This window comes from Eretmochelys imbricata, chromosome 3, assembly GCF_965152235.1.
Source record: "Eretmochelys imbricata isolate rEreImb1 chromosome 3, rEreImb1.hap1, whole genome shotgun sequence".
Classification (NCBI taxonomy): Eukaryota; Metazoa; Chordata; order Testudines; family Cheloniidae; genus Eretmochelys; species Eretmochelys imbricata.
The window spans coordinates 163,634,386-163,656,584 of NC_135574.1; the positions used below are offsets into that span (position 1 = coordinate 163,634,386).

The 22,199-nt window shown below is 40.4% G+C and overlaps 1 protein-coding gene across 6 annotated transcripts in view; it reads left to right on the forward strand.

The window, feature by feature from the left end:
* The window catches only part of ESRRG (estrogen related receptor gamma), a 437,341-nt gene that overhangs the window by 266,334 nt on the left and 148,808 nt on the right, over window positions 1-22,199 (forward strand). For 2 of the 6 annotated variants that reach the window (XM_077811943.1, XM_077811940.1), the window contains exon 2: window positions 14,652-15,067. In XM_077811943.1, coding sequence (XP_077668069.1) covers window positions 14,665-15,067 — 403 coding nt within the window. In that variant the 5' untranslated portion in view covers window positions 14,652-14,664. Of the gene's footprint in view, window positions 1-9,341; window positions 9,386-14,651; window positions 15,068-22,199 lie in introns of those variants that run through there. The other 4 variants (XM_077811944.1, XM_077811945.1, XM_077811941.1 and 1 more) reach the window with 4 other exon arrangements.

Sequence of the window (22,199 nt, forward strand, 5' to 3'; positions counted from 1 at the left end):
ATTTCATCACATGACATAATCTTTAATTAAAGATTAATTCCTAGAGACTCCAGGACTATCCTGTAGGGATGGCAACCTTAGATGGGGCATATTTGACTTAATGATATCTATTCTATCCCAACACTGAGTGAAATGTGGATTGGTGGTCGCCAGACGTACCATGATCCAAAACATAAGGCCTGATCCTGCAAGCCTGCTCCATGATGCTCTCTCATTGACTTCAGGGGATGTTCTTTTTCAGTGCTGAATATTTCCTGAAAGGTGCTGCACATCCTTAACTTGCGCTGAAGTCAGTGAGGCTCAGCACATTGCAGGATCAGGGAGGTGCGCTTGAACCTGGTTTAATCGTGGATGCACTTTTTTTCCTTGAAGATAACGATTGTGAATGTCTAACATATCAAAACTCCAATTGATTCCCAGTTGGCTTCAGCGGAAGTTTTGGGTATAAAAGACATGCACTTGTGATCGAGATCTTATACAATTGAAATAATTAAGGCAAGTATGTTACAAAAATACAACAGAAATATATGGTTTACAGTATAAGATAAATGTTGCCGGCCAAATCTTGCAGCCTTTTCTCAGGTTGTTCTCCAGCTAAACTCAGTCAAGATCTTGCCTGAGTGATAATTAAGCAGATTCAGGCACATATTAATTAACAACATACCTACATGGTCATGTTAAAATTGCAAGCGTTTGTCTTCAACAGTAATCCTGTCCTGAAGGCAATAAATAGAATGGCAAGGTGCTTTTGTTCACTTCCTTGGATAAATATTTTCTAAAGGTACCAAATTTCCTTCCTTTTTTAAAAACAGTAAAAGCCACATCAGGAATTCATAAAGAAGCTTATCCTGTAAACTCGCTTGCTATATTTATGCAGACTGTGTAGAAGTGAAATCCATTTATGCCAGTTTCTTCCTGACCTTTGCTGCTAATATCCAGAGGCAAAACTCCAGCATATAAGCCCAATGGCATAAATAGCTTTGAATTACACATAGTCGTATGTGAACAATGTGTAACTGTGAAAAGCCAAAGGTGGGGGGGGTATTTTTTTTAGGATCTATAATCACGCTTATTAAAATCAAAGCTAGGATAGATAGATTTTTCTTCCATGATTTCTGATGTACATTATACAATGTGTCTTAATGTGTGATGATATAGTCCTCAAGATCATATTCAAGTATTTTTTTTTTTCCCACTTAATTTTCAGAATGTACAGGGATCAAAATAGGGAAACAAGCAGTGAGACTAAAGAAAGACATCCACTTTTCTTACAGGTTTCATTAGTGATTTGCAAATGTTAGGACCTTACAGCCATTTGTTATACGTTAACAACTAAGGCTCTGATTCTGCAACCATTTATGCACACCAGATGCGGGTGGACTATTGCACCCACACTGAGTCCCTTTGAATTGAGTGGGGCCTGGCACAGTTGCAGTGGTCTGCCAGCACACTGAGCCTTGCAATATCGAGGCCTTAGTCCCACTGAATTCACTTGCTGGGTTGGGTAGTTCCTCAGCAGGTGTAACATGTCCTAGCTCCATTTAAGTCAACGGAGCTAGGACAATTTACAACAGTTAGGAATCAACCCTGGTACATCCGAGGTTTTGGTCCATGACTGGTGGCAAAAGTTTTGCTCTGCTTGGAACAAACTCCATGCTGATTTTGCTCACTTTTTCTATTAAGGAAAAAAACCTTTTATTTCAATGTTCCATGTATTTTACTTTTAATCACTTAAGAGTCAAGCAGTAAAATCGGAGGAGACCTCTTCAGATTTCATTTACTTGTTTTATAATGTGCATCTCCTTTCACAGATGTTCCAGTGTGGCTATACATTTGTGATCTTTCCTTCTGTTAGGAATTCTTTTGTACATTCTGGTTTCATATAGTGCATAATTCATCTTCAATCTACATGTTGCAGCATGTTCCCATTCTATTTATATGTATTTTTTGTATTGTCTCCCTCTTCTCTTTTTATTGCAAATCCTTTTTAAAAAATACAAAAAAACCTTGGGCTATTCACAGCTACACATTGCTCACACATTACTCTGTGTTGGCTAAAGCTGTTTGTGCCAGAGGCTTTATTTTGGGGAAATCTGCAGACAAAGAAATAAGATTGCTTTTCGTCAACTGAAATATATATGTTTCAACATTGAGGGGAAAGATATTTTATTTATTCTTTAACTCATTACTATGAGTGGCATGAAAATAAGCTCCCCCTTTTGAAACCCTATGTTCAAAAGTGACAAGTGCTCTATTCCTATGAGTTCAAGACACAGAGCCTAATTCTGCTCCCGTGGAAATAAATGAGGAAAATCCCTGGGTGGAATCCGGGCCCTATTGAAGTCAATGGGGAAATTCCCATTGATCTCAACAGGACAAGGATTTTATCCCCATTGATATCCATAAGCGCAGGGGGAGATCCAAGCCCCATAAGCCATTAATTCATATAAGACTGTCTGTGAGCTATGTGGGCTAGAGGTGACTCAATTTCTGAACCTTCATAACTGCAGTAAAGGCCCACTCCTGCAGTTTTTATGGAGGCAAAATTCCAATAAAAGAGTTGGATTTATGCTGCCATAATATGACATGGCACAATTAGAGAGTATCAGAAATGTATGCATTTGGGAGAATTTGCCCCAGTAACAGTTGTAAACACCTTTCAACTTTTGTTTGGTATCTTGGGTGTATTTGCATCTTATAATTTGAAAGAGGTTTTCCCCTTCTAAAATATTATACCTCACTCAGCTCAGTTTCCTTAAAAAAAAACAAACAACAACAAAAAAACAAAAACAATTTCAGGCTTTCTGTATGAGATCATGACAAAGTGAATTTTATAGCCAGTACTGAAAGGGACTAAACTTGACAACAATTGTATTTCATGACAACCTTTGCTTTCATGTCCCCAGCCTGCTTTCCTATCATCAGGGTGGTTTTTTTTCCTTTCTCCCTGCCTCGCTTCCCCCCCCCCCGAACCCTCAAATTTGAACTATTCCATATCTCTGCATTGGCTGGAAACAAATCCCTTTACCAGAAGTGCATTTTAATGGAGAGCATGCTTCAGTTAAGTCACCAGAACCTTAACTGTATAATATTCAATTTCTTACCAACCCAGAACCAAAGCTTTTCATTGAGAGCCATGTTCATAAGGGTAGTGGAAGAATTACTATTACAGAACTAAACCAGATTAGGGGGGAATGTGAATTAGATTTGGTAACAGATGGTGCTGAGGAAATTAAAGGTGCTTTGCGAATGGAAGCGACAGCAGCTTGCCTCTTTTTCTCTCTGTCTCTCTCTTTCATGCACTTGATAGACGGGTATAAATCACAACAATCCCGTCTTGACAGCCAATTTCGAGAATTTGATCTGGTTAAAGACATGGCTTTCCTGCTCCACTCACCGAAACCAGCTTCTATTTTATTTTTATACAGCACCTTGTCATATTTAGGGAAATAGAATCACCTGCCTCCCTTTAATGAAATTTTCTGTAATTACAGTTTTAGCTCTTTCGAGTTAATTACTTTTCCATTCAGCCTGAGTTCTCAGACTGTCTCACTGGGGTTTTTTTCCCTCCCCCCCTCACCCCACACTCATTCATATTGCTTTCATTTTTGTAAAGATGCTGTTCATTGTTAGAAATTGTTGTCAGATCCATGATAATTTAATCATAATTATCAAAATCATTATTGTTGAGGGAGAAAGCAATGCAAACAATTGTTGAAGTCACTGCATCTTTTTTGACAGTGGGGAGAAGCCTTTCAGGAAACACTCTGATGTTCAGGGTTTTTTTTTTTTTTTTTGGTTTGTTTACTAAACTAGATCCAAGAAGCACATGGAGAGCTAGATAAAAAATGCTTTTCTTGTAAGTGAAAGCCGCTCAAATTGATGTGGACACAGTGGCAAAATGAGGACAGACACATGCATGGAATTAAGCTCAGGTTGCAACTTTTATTAAACTAGTGGATCGGCATGACCCACCCATACTTTCCAGTGCAGGGGTGACAGGGCTCCTTGCTATATAACCCGTAACACAGGGTCAGCTCCCCTCAGCCTACACCCAGGACTCCTCTTTCTCTGAGTCCTAGCACCCTCCCCACCGTGAGGGGGACAGAGGATATAGCAGGGTGGGGATCTCAACCTGTTCAGGCCACAAGGTCTCACCCTATCACACAAGCCGATGGCCCATCACTAAAATCCCAGGTCTTGTACTTCTGGGAACAGTTCATTTTATTCTCTTAACCACGCTGGGATCTGGCTGCAAGCAGCAATGAATAAACAACAGCACACCCCAATAGCTCAGTTAGGTACTAAGTGCATTCCTACTTACTTGAAGGTGGTGCAAGGCAGGCAAAAAATGCCCTGTCCTCTGCCCGTGGGCCCATGGGAGAAAAAAATCCTTCCTGACCACCCGAACAGGCGATCGGCAAGACCTGCAGCATCTGCGAGTCTGGGTTCGCATTGCTAGTTTGATTGGGTAGGATGGTGCTGGTGGAATGGAGCCAAAAGAGGATCCATGTGGCTGCTGTGCTGGGCTAAATCCTGGGAGCTGGGGAATTCTGGCCAATCAGCACCCCTCTCCAACAGCTGGCCAATGGGTACCAGAGACTCCCAAGGGAGGAGCTGCATATTATCCCTTGGGTAGTGTTTCCCTCCCTTGCTACTGGGACTGTTCCCCTTTCACTGCTGGCCCCATCAAGTTCCCCCATCCGTTGATGTGGCTGGGAGGCTTTTGTCTGCCTATAGCTTTTTTTTGCAGTCTCTGATAGCACATTTTTCAGAAAAAATCAGGATAAAATTCCAGAGCCGCAGTTTGTTTATGTAAACTTGTCCTCGTTCTAGGGTCCAGATTTTAAATTCAGGCCTCTGGGTGCTGAATATAATTCACTTTTTGCAGTTAGGGTGGCAAATTTGAAAATGAACAAACAGACACTATGCTTCGTGACTTGGAGATTCCTCACCATATGCCGAAGGTCTCCAAAGTAAAAAAGGGGACAAGAAAAGAAAATGGGGGAGAGGGGCAATTTCTGTCAGGAATTGAAGAGAAGATTCTTAGAGCTGGCAACTAACAGTTGGTAGAAATAAAGCTTCCTACTGGCAGTCAAATCAAATGTAGTAACAACTCAGCGACTCCCTGCTGCTAGCTGCCAGCATGGTGTAACACACAGGGACAAACATTCACTTAAACACTGATTGCAGGAAAACGTCATTTTCCAGCTCACCAAGTATTTTACACACGTACACACGGTGGTGTGCGTCCATGTAGAGAGAGGAGGTGGGCAGGAACTGGAACCAACTGGGTCATTTATTTCACAATTTTTAATCCTAACTCTTTAAGAAACTCAGGATCTGATGTCATTCCTATCATGCTCTTTCTAATTGTTCTTCAATATCACACTGATTTTGGCAAATGAATTATAATTAATCTATTGCCTAATCTATAGAAAATCACTGAGGGAATTGGGTAATAGGCCCGTATGTACATTTGCATGCACGCACACACACACACACACACACTCCCTCTCAGATAGTCAGCAGAAAATCATTGAGACAAATTGTGGAAGCTAGGATGACACAACTTTGTCTGTCTTGAGACTTATGGCCGTTTTCTTCTTAACACCCCCCTCCCCCCCAAGTGACAAATGACAACTAGGTCCCTGTGATCTGTAGTACTGGCTTTCTGACTGGTACAAGTAACTGCTTTTGATGCTATAATCATTTCAAAATAATCCCTCTTTGGAAAGCCTGTTACATTCTGGAATAAATCTTTGGTTATTTTTGTAGTTTGTGGAGGTTCTTTTCTTGAATGAGATGAATGCAGTGTTGATTTTCTTTTACTGTTTCAATTGATTTCTTTTAATTGAAAATAATTCCCAGAATTAATAGTTAGGAGATGCCTTGTCACTTTAACTTCTCCTGAGGCTGGAAACATCAGGTGAACTCCACCTGATATGAATAGAGAATAATCTCAGATAATATAATTTTAGATCACAGAAAACCAGCTGGATTTTTAACCAGCTGGTGTTTCACTCTGTCCTAATGTGTGACATTAAATAAAATAGTTTGCTCATAATTTGACAATAAAATTTAATAAACATGTTGTTGTTCCCAGTCTTGATACTTATTCTCACAGAATGATTCTTGGCTACCATTCTAGTAGTCATGTTCCAGCCTTCCCGCTATATATCTTTGTAGCACAGACAATCTCTTAATATAAATTTGTACAACTCCTGGCACAACAGGGCCCCAGCTTAGTTGAGGCCTATAGGCACTACTGTAATATAATTATAAATAACAAGATATGGGATTTAAAACCAGCAAACAAACAGGAAAGTTAAATATAAAAACCAGCACGTGGCTCCAAATAACAACCATATTCCTACTTTATAGGCCTGTGAGAACAAAGGAGGAAGGAGAAAATTAAGAACTGAGAATCGGCCTTAACTTTTTGCTTGTTCAGTATTGTTGATCTGTGTTGGAACCTTCATACATTGTATACATCAGTATACACGCGCACGTTCCTTTTTTGATGTGAGTTTCAGACACCCTGGAAGGATTTTCATTTAGCTGTCATCTGCTTCTTGTGTTGGTTTCTCTTCAGTGTGTTCCTTCCTTTGAGTGCTTGAAAACTGAATTGTCTGAACACAAGAAAACTTTATTGATCCATATTTCTATTTGAAAGACTTAAGATTTGTAGAAGTGGGTGACTTTCTTTTCTGCAGAAAGCTTACTGCAGAGGAGGTCTGTTAGTAGCATAGTAAATCTCAACAGATGAATAAATATTACAGGCGCATATACAATATTAGACTTCAGTTTGTGACATCTTGCTGCAGTTTTTTGCTTACATGTTAGAGGCTTCCTGTGCGTCATAGTGACATACACTGTTACCCAGTATCTCCAGTGTAACTTGACCTGGTTCTTATTCAGACACCTGGTGTGTTGGCTCAAAGGTGCAAGGTCATTTATTTTTCTTCCCTCTGAACTTTTTGTTCCCAAGAGAGTGCCTGATGCACAGAACAGGGCTTGTGTGGTGTGATAAAATTTAAATTTTGCTGCGTACAATTGCTGCACATTTAAACCTTACAAGTAATTTTAGGATTCACGTCATGGTCTTTACGCTCTGTGAGCTCAGTATGCTAGAGAGACTGTGCATGTCTAAGGATACATTTAATTAAAGCTGCATTAGCGCATATATACAGACTTGTTAAAACACTTGGTTTATCTCAATAATATTGATTAATAGCAGTAGTTTGTTTAATCTAAGTGTATTTTTGCTATTATTACGTTACTTCAAAGTAATCAGGGTAATAGTAATCATCAGTGAAATATCACGTTAGTTATAAAGTAATGCCATAAGAATTGATTTGAACTTGGCAGGAAGAGAAAGCTCTTGTTCATGTAGTGCCAAAGCCCGGTTTAGATTATTAGAATGAGAGTTTTAAGCATAATCTCAGTTTGTATAGACAGTATGTACTTTATAGGCTTATAGGTTGCTCTATACTAGATCAGTATCCATTTTATCAAGAAACACCTCAGGCAGTTAATTATGCAAAACAGCCTGTATGTAATTACACAGTATTATTATGCATTTAGAACTTTTATTGATTTGCTAGTTGCTCGCTTACAGTATTTAGAGCTATAAACAAGAAATGCTCACCCTAAATTGAACTAGATCCAAGGAAATGAGCTAAGGATAAATTACACTAGTATGCATTACTGCATCAAATCTAATCCTTAAGCGCAGAAACTGTCAACAATGATCATTTGCAACACATTGTGATATCACAGGACCGCTTCCTTCCCATTAATAAAGTTTATCAACCAGGAAGTGCAGGGAATCACCTTGCAAGAGTGAGGAGCAATTGTGATGACTTTACATAAATAAAAAATGTCGGGAAAAAAGGTTAAAATATTCTCCCTAACTTTACAGGGCATAGAATTATTACATTTGAGTCAATAGTTGGAAAAAATTGCAGTTTTTAAAAATAATGCAGTTATGGTGAAGTTGAGAGTCCTGGGATATTTGCCTTGGAACTGAAAATGAATGATTGTGCATTCTTCCACTTTGGTGTCATTGAGCGCTGTGGTGTGCCTTAGTAGGTCACATGCAGATTGATGATACCAGTTGGGAAGCTGGAACTTGGCTGCAGATTCTTGATCTCCAGGTAACGTGGGCTGCTGCTTGCAGCACCTTGATGTCTACGTACACTGCTTCCACAGCTCCAACTGTCAGCAGTGCTGACATCAGCCCTGGAGAGAGCTGTTTGCTTGCTTCAGCACATTTGATAGTGATGGAATGATGGAGACTGCTAGAAAAATTTAAGAGGCAGAAGAAACATAAATTTTAGAGAAGTTGCTCAACATTTGTAAAACAATGGAGACAGTCATGTCCATCTTTTCGGCCCTAAGTACTCCTCAGTAGGCCATGCGTGGATGTTTGTTAATAAAGGCCTAATGCATAACATGGGTGTGTGTGGTGGTGGAGGGGTCAGGATTAGCAATGCTTACTTTGCAATTAATGATCTCATCCATTAGGTTAACCAGGCAGACCTTAAGATATTTCTTATTAAAAGAAGGAATCCTTTCTGTTCCTTCCTCCAACTAAACCAGTGCACCTTAATGCAATGATGATATGTTAGACCCAGCAGTTGTCAAAGCATCGTATTACTGTGATGCCATAATGACACCCTGTCTCTGTAAAGTAGTCATGTTTTCTAAAATCACACGTTGCACCGTTGATTTCTGACATGACACTTCATTCAGTCGCTTTCCCTTTCTTCGGCATCACCATTCTCTGACAATAGCAGCTGGTGCCCATTTTCCTACTAAGTGATTCACATTTTGCCACTTTACTAGAGTGCAATTAGCTGAAGCAGAAAAAAAATGCTCATTGTAAAGTATTTCAGCTGAAATTGTAACTCAGCTCTGTAACAAGAGCTTGGGAGAGAGTCTCGAGGTGACCTGAGTGTCACTGCAAGAGGCAACATTTTGGTTTCCTTCCACACAAATACTTTTTCTCCTCCATTCAAAGGAACAAAATATAGGAAATCACAGGTGCACGCATCACCATTCTCTGTCTATTGATTTTGGTACAGAAAGTGAAACGTTACTAAAAGTGAAATATCACACTTCTTTGTGGTTAAAGTGTGGCCCTGGAAGAATGGCAAGCTGGGTTCTATTCCTGGCTCTGACAAAGACTTCATGTGTGATCTTGGGCAAGGCTTTCTTGCCTACTACACAGTGGGGATACCCCGGCCTCACAGAGGTTTTGTGAGTCGACCACAGTTGATGTTTGTGAAGCATGTTGGAAGATAGTGGATGGGTGGTGTTCTTAAAGTGCCAGTGTATAAGTGTGTATAATAATTCCTATCTCACTGGCTCATTTAAAGAAGTTACCATTAACACACTGTAGCATCTGCAGCATCAAAGAAATTCTCCTTTACAATGGAAAATAACTGTGACATCTCATACCATTATGTGGCAGCTTGGTAAATGTCTGTTTATTTATTGGTGACCAGTGTAATTACTGGGACAAAGGGTCGCTCTGCTCTAAGTTACAGCATCACTGCAGCACTGTAGAAGTCAGTGGGGCTGCGCTGGTGTAACATGGAACAAAATTTGGCCTGTTTTCCAATCCCAGGATGCCATTGTTTGTTTGTTTGTTTTTATTCTTCTTAAATATGTCAAATAAGGGAAGAAAGGAGAAAACAATATTCTAACCAAATAGCCTAATCCTGCCGTCTTGGTTGTGGAAAAGGTCCCATTGACTTGAATGGTGGGAGAGTTTCCTCCGCTAAGACTAATTGGGCCCAAATTATTTTATACATCCTACTAGGACATTGATACTGATTTAACCAGTGTCAGCATTGTCAATATCATTAGTAGTGTAGCAGATAGAAGCAATATAAATGTAATGCCACTAACATCTTCATTAATGATATTTAAAAAATTCTTGGCCTTGTAGAAAAATGTGGCATGGAAAATATCTACCACTGTTTTATTTAAAAAGCTATTTTAAGTGGTTTTGAGTGCATTTGCTAACATTCTTCTCTATAACCTTCTGCCAAAAGCACTGGGCCAAATAGCTAAACTTTGCTCAGATGAAAGATTTTTGCATCTTTGCATTATAGCAAACATGAAGGGATGTAACTTAAGATATATTATGAAAGGTTTGAAGTGGCCTGTTTTCCTAAGAATCTGTTCTCCCTTGGATGCAGGCATGGGACGATTGTTAGAGCAAACTGGAGTTGCTGTCTTTGTGGGCACTGAATGGACTGTGAATCCAAAGTCAGCAATGTCTCCAGTTTTGTTCATGAGTAGCTGAGAGAGGTTTTAGAAAGCACATGTGGGTATACTCCACCTCCAGTGCAGCTATCATTCATTTGACTTAAAATAATAATAAAGAAAAAACAACCCCACCAAGACTTTAAAATAAATATTGTACACTTTCATATGAAACATGTTATTTCTATTCATACACCTTAACTAAATTTAGGTTTTTATTAATCCAATGTGACCTAAAAAAATTCTGCATTAACAGCACAATGTGGAATTGGGCTTATTCTCTTTGAATGCAGATAAAGCCATCATCTTGAAAATAGCTCTTTCTGACAAAAAGGTGTTCTTTTGAAATAAAGTCTTATTCACTACATTCCTCTTAGAGTTAATGTGAATTTTAGTGCCTCTAATTTTAGATTGAAGTGAAGTCTAGAATAAAACCCACGAGCTGACAATTGAATTTATAGATAGTTGTGAATATTTCAGGCTTGAATAATAGAGCTGCAGACTTTCAGAGACAGAGAGGAAGAGAGAATTAAGCTCCAACTGTAGTTTTAGAATAAAATGCAATGGTGTCTAGGAAGTCTTCAGTGTAATGAGCTAAGTAGTAATTAGGAGGCAACGCTCTTACTGAGATCTGGTTCAGGCATTATTCCAAATGTTTAATGAGATGACTTGATGATGGCCCAACCTGTCAAAGGTGTAGATCAGCGGTTTTCAAACTTTTTTTCTGGCGACCCAGTTGAAGAAAATTGTTGACACCCGCGACCCAACAGAGCTGGGGATGAAGGGTTTGGAGTGTGGGAGGGGCTCAGGGCTGGGGCAGAGGGTTGGGGTGAGGGCTGCAGGGTGGGGCTGGGGATGAGGGGTTTGGAGTACAGGAAGGGATTCTGGGTTTGGGGGGGGCTCAGGACTGGGGCAGGAGATTGGGGTGCGGGGTTGGGGCACAGGCTTACCTCAGGCAGCTCCCAGTCAGCGGCGCAGAGGGGGTGCTAAGGCAGGCTTCCTGCCTGTCCTGGCACACCAGACTGTGCTGCGCCCAGGAAGCGGCGAGCAGCAAGTCTGGCTCCTAGGTAGAGGCATGCAAGCGGCTCTGCACGGCTCTCACCTGCAGGGACCACCCCCTCCAGCTCCCATTGGCCGGGAGCTAGTGCTCTGGGCAGCGGCAGCATGCAGAGCACTGTGGCCCCCCCGCCTAGGAGCTGGACCTGCTGCTGGCCACTTCTGGGGCGCAGCGTGGTGTCAGAACAGGTAGGGACTAGCCTGCCTTAGCTGGGCAGCACCAACAATGGGACTTTTAACAGCCCAGTTGGAAGTGCTGACCGCGACTCAGTGCTTTACGTTCCGCGACTCAGTACTGGGTCACAACCCGCAGTTTGAAAACCACTGGTATAGATGGCTCTTGAACCTCTTCCATTTGAAAGGGGTGCAGTAACAGATAAATTAAATCAGCATGAAACACGTGCCTATTGTCACTCACTGCCAATGTCACCAATATACATATATCCTTTGTTTGGTTTGCTTCTTCAGGGAGTTGAGCAACTTTTCATCCACTGAAAGCTACTATTTTCCCATCTCCTTGCAGTGGTTAGTTTGAACTGTACTTCTGTACTCCTGTGCACCAATCCAGTTTGCACTATTGAATCTGCAGCCAAGAGCAGATAAACCTTGATTAGTACTAGAAACTGCCAGTTCAAAAACATCAGCAGACTAGCTGTTAGCCTGTACAGCATTGGAGATCTGATCTTGAGCTTGTAAAGAGGAGAGATAATATTTTGGTTCTGACAGTATAGTACAGGATAGTAGGAGAAACCCATTTTTGCACCAGATAAGACAACATGCGTTTGGACAACTAATTAATTGTTGACTTAATATTAAGTAATCAAATAACGATTCTGGGAATGGGAAGGTGACACAGAGTTTGTGCTCTTATAAATTATTCCCTAAACTAGAGCAAATTCACCAGTAGGAATCTTGCAGAGAGGAGAATGTGCCACGAGCGGAGACTAGAGGATATATAGTTGTGCTCCTATGGTTGTAACAGTAATGATTTTATGCACGGAATCGCAACAAAGAGAAGGCTAAAGAAAGGCCAGGTGCTTGTATTCAAGAAAAGGACCTCAGCATGCAGAAATAAAAAGCCCTCTAGCTGGTAGATTGTGAAAGAGTTAATTGATATTTTTTATCATAGCTGTATAAAATGCAGTGTCACAGAACGAAAGAGTGAGCAAGAGAGAGAGCGAGAGAGAGAGGGAGACCATGTTTTAGTACCCTAATAACTTCTAACTCTAGTCTAAGATCATAATGTATGGGAGAGCGGTCCAGTAATTATAAGGTAATAAGTGGAGTGGTGGTGTAAGTGCTCTAAATTAAAAGGAATCTGCAGAGCTGCTGTAAGTCAGTGCCGACCCGCTTTCTTTCAAACGTTGACTTGAGAAAAGTGCTTAGCCCAGAGTGCAAGTAGAGAGACGAGAGAGCTATCTATTAATTACAACACTCATTAACAGTGATGGGTACAAGGCAGCAGATGCAGAAGGAACAGCACGCACTAGTGCAGGCTGGCAAGGGGATTTCCCCCGGTCCCCGCCCCCCCCCACCCCCCTCACACGCTAGTTCTTGAGAAAAGGACAACACAAGCAGGTGGTCCAAAGCAATAAGGTATTTTCAAGGATTTAACCTTCCCATTTCCTTGGTGTATGTGCTGACACCGAATGGTTTTTCTCCCTCCCCATCCCAAATAAATATAGTGCTTAGGTGTAGTGAATGAAGTGTCCACTCATCAGTCTGTTGTTTGGTTTCATATTCACATGCAATTTGTTTTTTATATTCTTTTTGGTAAAATTCACCTCAATGATGAAGGCCCTATTACCACCTAAATCCCACTTTAAATATAGGGTAAATCTTACTCTAAGTGGACGTTTCTAGTGAGGGGCCAAATTCTGATCTTGATATCTGTGGTGTAAGAATAAACTGAAATCTAGTTGCTGGATTTCTTTCTGATTTACATTGGTGAATTTGGCACCAGAGCTTAAAGCTGCATCTGAATTTTATTATGGCACATAAATATGAGCAAGAGAAGAGATATAACATCTCAAAACTGATGTGAAATTATTTTAAGTCTGCCAAATTACCTGCTGCAAACGTAACTACACTTGATTTTAATGTAGTTGTTTCCAAAACAATAGTATAACCACATGTGGGTGGGCTTATATAGTGGTTGCATTCATCTGAGAAAAGTCATCTGAGACTGCTCGTCTGTGAATTGGGAGTGACAAAGTCTTTGCCCAGCACGCCATTTGCCACTGTGGCTTAGTAATCACAATAACAGACAGGGAAGGTAACATCTGATCATAACCTTTCTAAATATTATTCTACCCTCCAACTCCCTGCCTCCTGCCAAAAAAAAGGACAGTTAGCTTTACATACGGGAAAGAAAAGGAAAGAGGGTGTGTTCTTTTTTTCTTGACAGAGAGCTAATTTGTCAGATCAAATGTCTTGTTGCTCTGCTTCACATGCTCAACTCTGAAGGCAAGAATTAAGAAATAGGGCAATCAAGGATCTCACCCTTTGAAAGATAAAACTTTTATCCATTTCCTCCTTTTTTTTAACCCAGAAAGTAAAACGTAAAATGTCAGCTCCTCTAGAACTGTAGATATATGGGGTGCTGGCATAGTTATTACTGGTTAGTCTGAGGATAATGGCTAAAAAGTAATTGCAGCCAGAGATGATGAATCATTCCACTTAGATTTTGTGAAACTAGTGTCCAACCTTAATTATTGTTAGAATCCTGAGATGATGTTACTTCATTACTAAATAGCTATACCTAATAAAGAAATGTTAATAATAAAAGTAATTGGGAGACTTATTCTTCAATTCCATGGTCAGATCAATAGATGATGTAGTTATGCTTTATTGAAACGTGCTGACAAACAGTAATTACTGAGCACAACATTTATCACTTCAAACTCAGAAATGTTTGATTCTGTCGATAGTGGAATTTATGCAAGGAAAAATGCAGTGAGGGAGGGGCAAATGAAATAAATTCTAGTAATCAAATGGGTTTGTGAATTCCTGACTCACTGGATGACAAGTTCAAAATTTAGAGAGTTGGTTTGAAATTGACACATAGTCTAGCAGAAAGAAGGGGGAGAAAAAAGGATTTGGTCTCTTTAAAGTTTTTGTTTACTGCCTGTCTGAAGCTTTGATAAAGCTCTGTCATGCCCTTATGCTGATTACCTTCATGTAGAACAAGAGGTATTGACTAATGAATGAATGATGTGCGGTCCCTAGCCCTTGCAGAGCAATCTTAAAGAGCGCTGTCTTTAATACACAGATTCTTCTCTCTCCCTCTCTCCCTCCCTCCCTCTCCCACAATGCAGGCTTCTCTGCAGAATGTCAAGCAAAGATCGACACATTGATTCCAGCTGTTCGTCATATATCAAGACGGAACCATCAAGCCCCGCCTCTTTGACGGACAGCATCAACCACCATAGCCCTGGTGGCTCTTCAGACGCCAGCGGGAGCTACAGTTCAACCATGAATGGACATCAGAATGGGCTGGACTCACCACCCCTCTACCCTTCCGCTGCAGGCCTTGGGGGCAATGGGCCTGTCAGGAAACGATATGATGACTGCTCTAGCACCATTGCTGAAGATTCACAGACCAAGTGTGAATATATGCTGAACTCGATGCCCAAAAGACTGTGTTTGGTGTGTGGTGACATTGCGTCAGGATACCACTATGGGGTGGCTTCATGTGAGGCCTGCAAAGCTTTCTTCAAGAGGACAATTCAAGGTGAGTGCTGATCACCACTTCTCTCTTGTCCAAAGTAAAACTTTACAGCCCTGTGTAACTCCTGTTCCTTCTCCCTCCCGTAAATTGTTTCTTTATATTTACAGTATCTGGTCCAACAGATTTTACTCAGGCAAAACTCCTTCATTCTTCAGTGAGAGTTTTGTCTTAGTAAGGACTGTAATTCTGGGCCTACAATCATTTCTCTTTTTACTGTCAAAGGTAGGCAAAGCTATCTGGCACCCTAGGCATCTTCAGATTTTTTTTTTCCATAAGAGATCCCCATGGACACTGATAAATAATTGCTGTTAAGAAAACTGGTTGTTTTCTGAAGGTTGCTATGGCTACCTCTTGAGTGGGCCTCCTTCAACATACCCTTGTTGTGCATAAGCACCGTGTGGCACATCTTGCTCTGAGCTGTAGCACTGAGGCACTTAAATTGTTAGAAAAATCCAGTTTATTTTTTTTAAACTCTAATCCGTTTAAAGACAAAACCAAATGTAATGCTATAGTGTATTGTGTGCTTCAGTGGATTAGTTACTGGCCTTTCACCTCTAAGATACTACTCCAGCCTTAACCAGATTCACCAAATATCTGTCAGATTACATCCTAAGTGAAGTAAGTTAGCAGGCTTTGGTCTCTGACTAATAGCCCACATAACAAACCTGCTCCTGATGCTCATTACAAAGCCTCTACATATTTTGGCATAAGTAAGTATGAATGGGACAATTTGCATGTTCATTGTTCTAACTGTGGAACCAATGGAGTCCAAATAACCTTCTGTCCTCCTTTAGATAGCATTGTCTCAAGCAGAATTGCCGGCAAGAATGCAAAGCCATGCCTGGACTGTAGTTATTATACAGGAACTTAGTGTCACATTGAATTAAGGTCAGGCTTGGGTGCCTAAAATTAGGCACCTAAATCCCATATTTAGACACCTAAATAAAAGGTGCTTGATTGTCAGATGTGCTGAATACCTGGAACGCTCTGTGAAGGCAATAGGAGTTGGTGGTGGGAGGCGGAGGCTCAGTACCTTTGAAAATAAGGCCACTTTTACTGAAGAGCTTAAATTTGGATTTAGTTACCCAACTCTGGGCACCCACATTTGAAAATTTTCACTGAAGTGTCTCAAATATGTAACTAATTATTTAATGTAAAATTGAGGGACAGATCATAGATGTTGTTTTGATTTAACCATTCCCAGAGGGTGATTCTTGCACCCTCTAGGAGCCTTGAGAATCCCCCTTTTGTTTCTGTTTAATTCCCGTCTTGCCCTCCCTTCCCCCCCCACCCCCCGGGCAAGACTTTGCATTGTTGCAAACATACAATCCCTCACACTGAGGAGTGCCAGATGCTGCTGCTTTTGAAGCCTTCTGGAGGTCAGGTGTCTTTTGCAGAGCAATGCAAGACACTGCATTCCCCAATGAGGCTGAGAGGTGGCTTCCACTTGCCTCTCAAGTGCCTGCTTGTGAGCAAAGAACCCTGATGTGGATCAGCAATACTGGGCTCTCAGGCAAAACTCCTGTTGAAATCAATGAGACATTTTCACACTAGAATCAACTGGAAGTTTTTCTTGGATGAGGAGTACTGGATTGGACCCATAACAGGACATTGTATTCCTGTTACCTAGCTAGATACCAGACAATGATTAAGAGTATGTTACTGGAAGTTTAACATCCCTAGAGTAAATACCTACATTATTGCATACTTGTTCAACCTTCAGTAAATATATCCCTTAAGCATGTGATTAAAGTTCAATGAAAGTCAATGGAACTTAAGCATATGCTTAAAGTTAACACGTAATCATTATCAGTGGTAATCATAGTGCGTAAGTGCTTTACTGCATTGGGGCCTATGTTAGTATAAGTGTGTTAGTATAAGTATAAGGGCACAGTGTGCCCTTATTGCCAAGAAGGCCAATGACATTTTGGGATGTATAAGTAGGGGCATAGCCAGCAGATCGAGGGACGTGATCGTTCCCCTCTATTCGACATTGGTGAGGCCTCCTCTGTACAGTTTTGGGCCCCGCACTACAAGAAGGATGTGGATAAATTGGAAAGAGTCCAGCGAAGGGCAACAAAAATGATTAGGGGTCTGGAACACATGACTTATGAGGAGAGGCTGAGGGAACTGGGATTGTTTAGTCTGCAGAAGAGAAGAATGAGGGGGGATTTGATAGCTGCTTTCAACTACGTGAGAGGTGGTTCCAAAGAGGATGGTTCTAGACTATTCTCAGTGGTAGAAGAGGACAGGACAAGGAGTAATGGTCTCAAGTTGCAGTGGGGGAGGTTTAGGTTGGATATTAGGAAAAACTTTTTCATTAGGAGGGTGGTGAAACACTGGAATACGTTACCTAGGGAGGTGGTAGAATCTCCTTCCTTAGAAGTTTTTAAGGTCAGGCTTGACAAAGCCCTAGCTGGGATGATTTAATTGGGGATTGGTCCTGCTTTGAGCAGGGGGTTGGACTAGATGACCTCCTGAGGTCCCTTCCAACCCTGATATTCTATGATTCTATGATAAGACAGTCATTGGATGTTAATGAAATAGTCACTGTTCGGTCCAAATTCCAAAGAGAAACACTGGATTGCAGTTGTTATGGGTCTGATTTTCAGAAAGTTGAGGCCCAGGCAGGCTCCAGGCACCAGCGAAGGAAGCAGGTGCCTGGGGCGGCCAATAGAAAGGGGTGGCACTGTGTCCGTGATTGGGGCGGCACGTCCGCATCTTCAGCGGCAATTCGGCTGCAGGCCCTTCACTCCCTCTCTCCCTCTTCGGCGGCAATTCGGCGGCGGGTCCTGCTTCTTATCTTTTTCTTTGCCACTTGGAGTGGCAAAAAAGCTGGAGCCAGCCCTGGGCCCAGGTTCCCAAAACTTTGCAGACACTTTGGGCAGTTATCATACATGTGGTTAGATCCATTTGTTCATTAAATAACCAGCTTGAGTGCACAGGTACGGCAATTGCACATGTAGAAAGTGCATGCTGACCTCAGGCCTCGGCTTCGTAATTATCAAACCTTTTGAGTTAAATAATTTCCTTTGCCCTTCAAGAACGTTATCAGCAAAGCTCAACAGTTTATACAATGGAGGAGTAGATATTATGTAGCTGTTAAACTTCAATGAACATGGCTTTAATAAAGAACTGTTATTCCATTACCATGCAATAACTATCCTACAAGACAGATATACAATTATTTTAGATTTACCTTCATTAATAAAAAATGCCACTAAAATCTTTAACTCAGTAAAGTCTTTGCTTCAGTTTTACACCACACCATAGACAGCAAGTTTCTGGGTCCTGAAGCCTAAGTCAGATGTTATTCTCCAAATTAGCTCTCTGGTCTTGTCCACCTAGCTCGAGTTATAACTGGCAGCTGTGCAAAAGCTTTCAGTAGGGATACAGCACTAGCTGCATCAGCATGTATCACTGCACAGTAATATAAAGACAAAAAATGCAATGTTGTAAATAACGGCATTGAATGGCACAGTAATAAAGGAATTCAAAGTAGAGCTAGAAAGGTGCCACCTTCATATGACAAGGCGGCGCCTTCATTTAAGTTATTGACTCAAGGTCCAAGCCAACAAAGTGATGAGTGCTTCCAAATCCTGTTCAAGATAATGGAAGTTGAGCACTTCAGTGGGTCAACCCCCTAGGACACTATAGGTGAACTAAAGTAACTAAGGCAAAGGTACTCTTTATCATTCTAGGGGCAAATTCTACCTTTGAACGTGCATGAATGGCTCCCTTGATTTCTTTGGCAGTCGTTCGATAGAAAGGGCAGAATTTGTCCCTAATATTCCTAAAGGCAATTTCTCACTATATAATTTCACTTTGTGGTTCATATCACACTTCGTCTCCTTCTCCATCTGTTTAAAAAAAATTAGTTGATAATTGAATAAGCATAAATAAGAAAATAGACATGCACAAAGAGGAACATAAATATAGAATAGAAAACAGGCGTGCTTGAAGAACCAACTACGAGGACTGAGTATATAAAAATTGCTTATCTCAAATAAAAGAATTGCTCCTTTCAAACGTTAATATTTCAATTCTGTTGGGAAATTAATCTAGATTTCAGGGAAAAAAGACCATGTTTCACTTATCAAACCTTTCCAAGTTATCATTCATAAACTATTAAATTAGCTCAGGCTGCAAAGCACAATGCCACTCCCCACTGACATCACTGACAACACTCCCATTGACTACAATGGAAGCAAGGCTGAACTTGATAAAATTAGGTTGAAGAAGGTGAGTATTATGCTCACTTATAGCCTGATCCACTTCCCACTTTCCATTGCCTTCAGTGGAGCTGCACCAGCCCCGAGTAGGTGAATTTCACTTTAATATGACTTGTTAAAGGACAGTTTCACTAGTAACAAAAGTGACAGCTCCTTGCTTTCAGACAATAACGGTTTGCTCAAATTTTTATTTTTCAGTTTGAAACATTCCATACTTGTTCTCAGTCTGAGGTAATTTTGTTCTTAAATGTGAGGAAACTGCAATTAGTCCTTTTTTTTTTTTTTTTTTTGCTTTATAAGATGGTGGGGGAAAAAAATCTATCCTGAGTCCCTTTTTGAGTTTTTCAGGCAGATAATCCAAAACCAGCTGAATTTTGAAAAAATGCATGGAAATAATTCTTGATGAGAGGTAGCAACTGTTTCTGGAAAATATTTTAAACTAAATAATTATGTGATTGATTGAAAAACCACAGTTGAATGTACACAATGGCCATCTGCTTATAGCCTGAGTAGAATTAAATGAAGTTCTGCACACACATACACCCCACATCTGACATCACATAGAGGAAGGGAGAACTGGATGTTCTCTCTGCTCAGCCGAGCACTTACAGGGTTGCTGCTCTTAGGTTGCTTCTTGGATAACTTACACGAGGGGTGACTGCAAATGTCTCAGAAATACATACAAGCAGCCAAATCCACTGCCAAATTGGCTTAATATCAGGAACACTAGAAAATAGCAAGTGCTAGACTAGTCACAGGTCCATTGATTTTTACGGTCTCGCTGCAGTTTTTGATGCATTCTGTGGTATCTTGAAAACACACCTTTCATTAAAATAAATAAAGGGGAACATTTTCAGCCTTCAGGTAGGTGCACAGGCCTCGTGCTGGGCCTCTGACAGTGTTGCACGTCCTGTATATTTTGTAATGAACATTTAGCACCAAAGATATCAAAAACCCATTTAACAAGACAAAAATTTAAATAGAAGTTATTACATATGCCAATGTTGCCAAATTATTCTTGGTGTAGGAACATTAAATTTAAATTTCCTGACTCATATTTTGTTGTACTACTTCAGATTACACATTGTTGCATTTAATAATATATAGTTGCTCTGCCATCTCTTTGGGTGAAACTTTTATTAAGTTACAGGCACAAAGGTCTCGTTGGTTTCCATGGGAACCGGATGGGGTCCATGAGCTTTGAAAGGTTCAAATGTTTTCTTTTTTTCCCTAAATTGATTAACCTCCCCACCCCCATCTCTCAGGTGATTGTCATCTTCAACCTAGCATGAAAATACAACAAGAAAAAACAAACCTGCTGAGGCAGCAGCCTGGTGGGAAGATTTGTGGTGTAAAATTAATCATTGACCAAAGGAAAAATGCTACAAAAGTATAAATATTTTGGAGTCACAATTGTCATGTTTCCAGATTCTAGGGTAGTTTTTAAATTTATTTTTCATTAAAGGTGTTGGATGGACAGCACTGGAGACTGCAGTCTTCTATTAATGCATAGATAGTTAAACCATAGCTATTGAGTCCCTACTGTCTTTTACTCACTATCTCATTTATGAGCCTCATCCCTGTTCAATTCTTGTCCATCTAAGGCAGCTAAGAAGCATTCCAACCTGGTCATCATCATTGCCTTGTGGACACCTTTTCATTAGGAACTGTACTGAGACCGCTGTCTCATTTCACGTTGATTATCAAAAAACTTGCAGCTCCACAATTCTGCAGTAGTATAGTTCCTAAAGTACATGTCAAACCTTGTTCAAACTATAATACAGACACCTTGGGTTGACCTCTTTCGTTATTCAAAGTTTTTTACTTGGTTAACAATCAGGTTTTTCAAACCTCTTTTGAGTGCCATGTTTACACATTGCTGAGCCAATTTGACCTGCAAATCTATGAACGCTTTATAGTAAACTTTTTTTTTTAATCAGCAAGGTAATCAGGAAAGATACAGCTACTTATGTAAATTCAGATATGGTGACATTTAAAATGGGCGACATAAAGTTTGGTTCTGGGTTGCACGTGACCAAAGTGGCTTCCAAAGGTTAATTTACACACTGCTCAGCTGACTCCATCTGTAATGTCCACATAACGTTTTCTTGAGGAAATGAAAACAAATTAAATAAGACTTCATTGTTTTCCAGTATCTTAATCAGGATTATGATTTTTATAAAATGGTAGAGGTGAGAGCTAGGAATCTTGGTGAGAGCTAGGAATCACTGAGCCATGGATCTTGGCTTTAGTGCAAAAATGGCAGCCTGCCAGTGAACCTTACACTGTTACCTGAATCCAGCATTACCTGATTAATTCATTCACCTTCCTTATATAAGTAAAAGTCTTTGCATCAGCATTTCTTTCAAAGAATATTTAAGCAAGCAGTGAAATTATTGAGAAAGTATTTTTAATTCTCTTCCTATACATCCCTTCATCATGTAACTGCACAACTGTGGCAGCAAAACAAGATGAGACAGTAAAATATAAACATGCTAAAATCTGGGAACCAGAGAGAAATTTAAAAATGTAGTGCTGGTTCTATCATTTTTACTAGTCCTGCTTTCTTTACAGTATTGTAAATTATATGCTGCATTTAGCTTAGCTGAAAATGGGAACGAGCACTGTTTCTGCCTGCTGTTTAAAACCCATCCGAAAAACTGAAAAAGGAAGAGACAGATTAATGCCATTATAATTAGGGCTAGTTCTCCATTTGTGTTATGAACTTGAATTTCTGAAAGTGTTTGACTCACCTGTAAAATCCAGTACAGATTGAAACTAGGCACACAAGGTCTTAGCCACACATGATTTATTTTTTTAAAAATATACATTTTCTAAAGTTAATTTTTATTGCTGGTGAAAGTTGCCAGATTGGCAGCCCTGGAGACTGAAGTTCTCTGTGT